This window comes from Austrofundulus limnaeus, unplaced genomic scaffold (genome assembly GCF_001266775.1).
Source record: "Austrofundulus limnaeus strain Quisiro unplaced genomic scaffold, Austrofundulus_limnaeus-1.0 Scaffold103, whole genome shotgun sequence".
Taxonomy (NCBI): domain Eukaryota; kingdom Metazoa; phylum Chordata; class Actinopteri; order Cyprinodontiformes; family Rivulidae; genus Austrofundulus; species Austrofundulus limnaeus.
Window position 1 is genome coordinate 186,808 of NW_013952505.1, and position 8,100 is coordinate 194,907.

Here is an 8,100-nt window from a genome sequence, read left to right on the forward strand (position 1 = left end):
CCTTAAAGGAATGATTATCACTTGCATGCCATGTAGTGTTCAGTAAAGAGAGGATATGAAGGATGTCTGATGCTTTTTTCTATTTTTTTTCCTACTTGTTCACGCTGAAATTGTTGCTTGTTTGAAATTATTTTTTAAAGAAGGAGCAGACGTACGATTTTTTTTCTTCATCCTGCACCGTTTTCATTCCGTGAATGATATACTTTTATTTCATTTCTGCTTGTTTTGTTTCTTTTAATGAATGAAATAAATGAACAAATAAAAAAAAATAAAAGTTTTCAACAAATCGTACAATCTGTTATTGCTCAAAATACTGTGTGTGGATGACTCTCAGCTACTCTCACACCAAGTTTTAGCTCAACATCTGTAATACTGACTGTTGTAGTGATGTTTGTGTATACTAAAAACGGATTGGTTATATAGTGGCCATTTCAAATAAGATGACTCCAAAAGGAAATAAGTTGTAAATGCACATCCAACCATTACTGGGTCATCCCACCATTAATGACTCTTTAAAAATTTAAATAAGATATTTAGCTAACAGACAAAGACAAACACACAAACTCACTCACTTCTACACAGACTCAGGAACTAACACGATCACCCAGCTTGCATGGTATCAGGCAATTATWACCAGTTTAAAAATGATCTACTTTCTTTTTTGCAACCTTTAACCACACTGTGGTGGTACTTAGTATCATACATAATACCATGTCTCACCATGGTGTGAAGTTCAACTACCAACAATAAGTTTGATCTCTTAGTGAGAAATTACCTTTGGAAGGAATATTGGCATAAAATACAACCAAACTAATTGTACAAGTTGTTGTAAAACAAACCAAGAAATGAAAGTCAGCAAGAAACTTCTGAATGTGTAAAAAAACACAAGCTATCCTTTGCACATCACCACATAGCACCTAACAATGGAAAATAAAGAAATCAAATTTTCATTCCATGCATGCTATAATAAACCATGTGTGTTTTAGTACGGTCCAAAGTGGCGTGAAGGGGCCAGAGGAAGCAATGCAGACAGGACTGTAAAAACTCTGCTGAACATGTGGTCTCTGATACTGAGACAGCTTTGATAACCATCGCCYTCTGAGTCACAGAGGGACAACTGACTTCTCTCCACAAACTTTTACGACGTATAAGATCATAAAATCCAGAGAAAGTCAAATACTGGAAAGGCAGCAGTAAATCAACAGGCACACATGGTTTCACCTAATCCCATTTTTGTACCATGGAGGACCTAAAATATCGAGCAATTAGGAAAAGTCATGAGTATGCAGTACCAACTGAAGATTTAAGACCCCAACAGGCTTTGGTTGTGGAGTGAGTAAAACCAAAATTTACTGTACATCTGTGCATTTGGAGAAAGWTTGTTCAAAACCGACTTGCTTTGTAAAAAAAGGAAAGAAACCTAGACAAGTGAAAATCTATTGGTTTAGTGTATGATTTGAATTCAGAGCTAATGACAAAAAGGACTCTTATGGATACATTTTTCCAAAACAACTGCAGCTTGTATCTTATGATACCATTTAAAGTTTTATCTTACTTTTTTCAAAATAATCAAAGTTTAATGGCAAAATTCAGGAAAAGGCAAGACAAACACAGAATAACTGGGGAAAATTACTCCATTGTGTTGTTTCGGTTTCGAGGGCACAAAGTGACAATGTGCACACACAAAACAGGCTAAGTCGTTGTTTCCCAAAACCTGTATAATTTGTTTCTACATGAATCCACTCGAAATGGAGTTGAAAAAAAAATCACTTTAATTTTTTTTCTTTTGTAAAATTACAATTTGTAAATAGAAGGTGAGCAAACAAAAGGGTGTTTGTTAGATAATAAAAATAAGAATCTGTCCCTGTTCCAGTCTTACCCGTGGGAACAGACTCCAAACACCCACCACAATCAAAGGGCAAAGASGGCGCAAAAACTGAAGTTAGTCTTTTACCATTACCAATTTGTATTAAGTATGCAATAGTAAGTAGAAGTGAGTCTTATTGTACACTTCCTAAAGAAGAAGCTACTGTATATTTATTTATACAGAGCGTATGCAATTTAGGGTGGTATTCAATTTGCTTTGGTAATGTGWGGTTATCTTTATATAGTAATGCTACAAGCAGAGTGCTATGGGTATCTGAATGACAGCCACATTTAACATAAAATAGTATGAGAAACTGTGCAGGTAAAGCTTTAATGACTACATTACTTATTTGCAGAGCGAAAGGAACCACCAAAGAGAAACGTGGAAAAAAAAAACGATTAAAAACTAAAAAATAGAATAAAAATTGGAAGCAGATATAACTGTGGCTTCTGCTTTTTTACATTTACACTTTGGACAACCATTCTTCCATGATTACTCAGTTTTAGTGAAAGGTCTATATCTGTTTCACCTCAAACAGTATTTTCCACCTCCTATTAGACACAGCTCCACAGTTTGACAATAATAGTGTGTAGTAATAGGCCCAGTACAAACACACGTTTCACTTTCACAATCCTAAAACTCAAATGTTGTCCTATTTTCAGCCTCCTTTTTTAGCAGTGAATACATCTSATTTAAGGGCTGTCAGAACCAAGGCCAGATTAACACTTCACTGTACCCTGGGCAACAATATTCAAGGGTCCCATCATCATGACCCCAGGTTTACCATAGTCTGGCAAAAATACAGAGTAAATTACCGTAATACATAGTAAATATACTCAGTACTTCAAATTCTAAGTGTATTTTGATGTACAAATGTGCAAGTACTCATAGTACTATAAATGCACTACTATGTCATCTTGTCACAGACACTCACTCTCATATGATGCTCTGAAAAAAAAAACAGTATAATCTAGTGCCATTGACCCACTACACTGTGATCGAGGGAAGTGTCCTCCATTTTCACAAAAGCGAAGCTTGACGTCACACAACCCTCTCAATGTATCAGTGTCACCTGACCCGCCTCATGCAGACTGACCAATGAGGAGAGGGTCTCAACTCACGTTCACGGTCACATGCAGCCTCTCCGTGCAGCGCCACAGCTCCAGCAGACAGTGTAACAAAAGCAGGAAATATCCAGATATTTTGCTAGTGCCCTCACTCATAATTGTAACCATCATCTCAGAGGACTATTCAGTGATTTATCATCCTCTCTCATTAAATCATATCTCTCCTTTAGTGACTAAAAACACATACTGTATAATCACGAACAACCATAGTCCAGCCCCAGGAGATCGACTTTAGTTCTTTAAACCATTTACTAACAAAATCTAAAGTCTTAGCTGCCAAAAAGTAGCCAGATCATTAGGTGCCAAATGGAAAACACCATTACTGTAAGCAAATTATTCATTAGCTCACAAAATGGATTGAAATCGAGATGGTAACAAGCCACATGATTTAACAGAATGGCATAAACATAGAAAGTGACACAACACTAAACACATCAACATTTTAGTCAAATGTGATTTCTAAGAAATGTAAAATGAATGGAAATAAATCATGGCTGCAGCATGAACCAGAGGGAATGTAAACAAACATAGTTCCAGAACTCATTTGCATGTTCACCCCTCTCAGGTCATGTTTACAGTTTGTTTTTGAGTAAATCTTTAGATTAAAATGTTACCCTGTGTTTAAATGTTAGTTTTAAATTTCTCTGTTCAGGGTGGATTAAGTGTTTTGCTTTTTACTTCTTTCCTTTTTTTGCCAACTAGCAGCCTAATAGATTCATGTTTTGTTATATTTTAAAAATATGTCCAAGTTTAATTATGTGTGAGAAATCTACAATTTTCTGTTTATTCAGTAGGTGTTTAATACAGCTGGCAGAATAAATTTAATAAAGTATAATATTGTACCTTTTTTAATTTATTGTTTTCAAAATTAGCCCTTCATGTCACAGAAAGACCCTGGATTCAAGAGAATTGTCAGGTTTTTAGGAAAATGGTCACTTGTTATTTAATCGTTAGTCGATCAATAAGATCAATCAACTTTAGATTGACTCATTAATCTATAACTTGCATCCCTACTAAATACATTGTAGAAACTACATCTTTAAATATCCATGTCAGTTTTTGCTTTTGAACTAAGACAATCAATCATCTCTTAGTTAACTAAATAACAAAATAATATTATCAGTTCAAGAATTATCTTGAACCAAAGTAGAATTACTTAAATCAAAATGAAAAAAATCTTTGCAGTGAGAAGTAGCGTACTTTTAAAATATCTGTGAAAATTTTGTCCCAATACTTGCCTGTTTTCTCCCTGCAATTCTTAAAGTCTGAGATATCATCAAACCGTGATTTCAACCTCCATGTTTGAGTGGGGGGTAAATTCTCTGAAACTCTGTTACAAATTGTGTCAAAATAGAGATTTCAAACTATACACAAGTTTTTTTTAATTGTGTCGACAGGCCAAGTAAAGGTGGAGTTATGGTAAATAGTATATGCCACTTTTTTTTCTAAAAATTTGTATTTGAAGCATGTTGCAGTAGCCTGGTAAAAACCAGACCCTTGTCCTTCACTTTGCTTTGTACGAGGGTCTGGACTCGCGGCAAGAGAAGCGATTCTTGCTGGAGGCGTGGTCTCTGCTGATGTTTAAAATGATGTCGCTGTGAAGGAGGCTAAGCTAAGAAGCTAACCGGAAATCGTGTGCGCTATAAACAACTCTACTGAGAGGAGAGAAGTACCAAGTCGAATGAGACGACTGTAAATGAGAGCTGCTGCTTTGTCAGACAAATTTAATTTAATTTGGAAGCCTTATCAACACAAACTGGCTTCATTCACTTCCTCCACTGCCGTATGCTAAACTAACTAGCACACACTGCGCAGAACATCGACGTCATTCAAAACTCCTCCTTCTGTTCTCTGATTGGCCCGGACGAAATTCTCCTGAAGAAATCCTTGTCTATGGGAGAAATCCCAGACGGAGCAGTGAAGGGAAACTGCGTAGGAAGGCAAGGGCCAGGCTAGTGATGCAGTTGCAGGCAGCAGGAAACACACGTTTTGGGGAGGTTTTACAATCTGTCTCAAAAAATGCAAATCGGCGAACCTACAACAAAGTAAAATTGTTTAACAACCTTTTTTTTACTTAAAAAACTATGTATCCAGAAGGAAACAGTATTAGATAATTACGCCTTCCCCACTGCTGATAGGTATTGGAAAAGAGSTTACACTTATAAAAGTTACTCCTTTGATTTAGGGAGTGAAAAAAAATAAAAAATAAAAAAGGCAGAAAGAATGGAAATGAGGATGACTGTGGGAAAGCAGAGTTCTGAGAACCTATATATATTTATATATATTTTTTTTATCACAGACATATTTGATTCAGCTCTAATATACAGCAGCRGAAGTACTGTGGTGAATAACTACAACGTAAGATATTTATTTTGACTCAACATCAAGTAATTAATAGTGATCGAATCATGAATATAGACAATATCAAGCTTTTATTATCGAGGTGTTTTCTCTCATATTTACTGTATTAAAATGTATAGATGTATTTGAAAGGAAAGAAAGTGCAGCTGAATGCTACCTTTTGTTCAAGGCTGCTTGGTCCACCACTTCTGCTTGGCTTATGGTTGACTTTCTGGAAACCAGCAGTTGTGGACCAACAACTTGGGTTCTTTCTTGATGGTTCCTCTTGACCAACCACAATTTCACCTGGATGAAGGTCAGCCAAGGAGGGATCGCTGCTGCGACGGACATTGAGAGACATGCCTATCATGGGGAAAACAGAGTGAAAGGATAGAGATAATTTTAAAATGCAGATTTTTTTGTTTTGTTTTGTTTTGTTTTAATAGCATAACATGTTGCTTTATTCAAATATCAGGCAATTTTTTTGATTTCAAAATAATGTTCAACGGTCAAGTCAAACTTTACYTAGCTTAATGCATTACAGCCAGGAAGTAATCTAATGGGCTTACTAATGAATATAAACCAAAAGTCAGATAATGTATTTAAAACTGAAGTTTACAAAAAATTACATACACATTGTAAATATGTTTACACTGTCACAGAATTACAAAAGTGCACAAAATACAAATACAAACGTTTATAATAAAAGCTAACACAAGGCCGTTTTAATTTTCTAAATTGTCAGAAGATTATTAAAGGTACAGCCATAGAATATTTGTATATTCATGATAGTTTTTCTTCTGTTTCTAAAGGGCCTGTAAATGAAGTTATTCTTTTTTATATATAAAATTGGACCAAAACTTGAGCCTTGAGGTACTCCACAAAAAATACCCACTTTTTTTCTAAATAAAATCACCAACAAACACAATGAAATATGTCTTCTGACCAGAGATGCCAAATCAAATTTCTCACCTGTCCAATAAAATGTTATAGTCAAGTTTGTCAAATGTGGAAATTAAGAAGTACAAAAGTAAAGTGTTTTTTTTTTTTTGTATTATGGTAATATTGAAAATCAGACTTCAAAAAATTCAGATAAAATCTAAAGATAACTTTCTATCTGATTGTAAAAAAATTTTGCATAAAGCACTGTGAACTTTAGGACAAAAATATTGAGACAACTAAAAATCCGTGTTTGGAAAAAAATGCAACAAATCRAACATTGAGTTCATCCATTCTCTAAAAATCTGCAAACACTTAAAGAAGCTTCAGAAAGTTTACAGATATTGGCATGGGGTCGTACAACCAATATAATCCCTCCCATCAAACATCTGTAAGAAATTCACACTCAGAACAGTGACAGATGGTAGAGCTGTCACAATGACCAATCTGTATCCAAACTTTGTTTAAAGCCGTGAAAGCATATGATGAGAACGTAATTGCTTCGCACTTCATACTCTGGGCAGACATAAGATAAAAACACCATTGACACCGTAAACTCAGGAAAGACGGTAAATATATCAACAAGCTGTGCTGTATTTTCCCTGAAGACCATATGGATTTGTTTATAAAGTTAAAGCAGCTTGAGTGTTGTGCCCACAATTATGCAAATAGTTGGAGAACCACCTGTCATCCATCATTGGATCACTGCAGTGAGCATATGCCAGTGCTAAGCTTCCATCTGATTCACCTGAGACATGGTTTAGTGTTGGAAGCAACACATTTTAATCATGGCTTACAGGTTGAGTGTTTGACATTGTGACAAGACTAGGAGAGTTTTCCCTGACTGCCTGCAGGTAGACAGGTAGGAAGTTAATCAAAGTATGTGACTGAATCTCCAGAATAACACAGAGACCAACCTGTATTATTTATTGGCTGTATAATTAGATGAATCWTTCACACTATTTTCCAAGGGACATACTCATCTTACTTTTGAATTTAGAGGCCCCTGCTCATATGGGTCCTTTATTAATCTCCACTCACCATTAACCAGATATTCTAAACCTATGGGCCACAGCCCATTTGTGGGTCGCGAGCACCACCRTGAGGGCCTCAAAAGAACAACAGTTTTTAACTTTGAAAAAGAAAAAAATTGTATAGGTCTTCTGGACGGGTTCTTCTCTATAGACCTATACAACTTTTTTTTCTTTTTGATTTTTTACCTGGATTACTGAGATGCATCAGGACATTTTTAATTTTGGGCTGCAGAGGGCCACAGGACCACATTGATTTTGAATAAGGTGCAATACACTTTCTCACCATTAGTAGCGAAAGTGCTAGTGCTAGTGAAACGTTTTAACATGTAGAAGAAGAACCTTAGATACCAGCCGAGAGCGGAAACCTATTTTAAATGAAAKGTAGAAAGCAAAAATGAAGGTAATCCATAAAAAAGACAAAGTTTGACACTAATATGAAGAGCAGCTTCTGGTTTTACCATTCAATATTTTAAAAGGTCAAAACGTTATCACATACATCAAAAAGAAAAAAATAAGTAAAGTAGGCGATGCATCAGGACATTATCACATTCAGTTGCAGATACAGCTATATTTTAATTTGCACTTTATGGAATTAATTTTTGCAGTTTATTTTTAAACATTTTGAATGTATTTTAAAGAAACTTTAAACTTGTCAAAAAGCTCTTGTTACTATTAATGTTTGTCACTAATATGAAGAGCAGCTTCTGGTTCTACCATACAAAAGTTTCAAAAGGCTTTATTTTCATTGGCACTTTATCAAATTTAATTTTACAGTTTTTTTGAACATTTACAT

The 8,100-nt window shown here is 35.2% G+C and overlaps 1 protein-coding gene across 2 annotated transcripts in view; it reads right to left on the reverse strand.

Annotated features, from left to right (window-relative positions):
• LOC106521108 (partitioning defective 3 homolog) overlaps window positions 1-8,100 on the reverse strand; it is a 330,008-nt gene that overhangs the window by 168,129 nt on the left and 153,779 nt on the right. For both annotated transcript variants that reach the window (XM_014013528.1, XM_014013529.1), the window contains 1 exon segment: window positions 5,513-5,697. In XM_014013528.1, coding sequence (XP_013868982.1) covers window positions 5,513-5,697 — 185 coding nt within the window.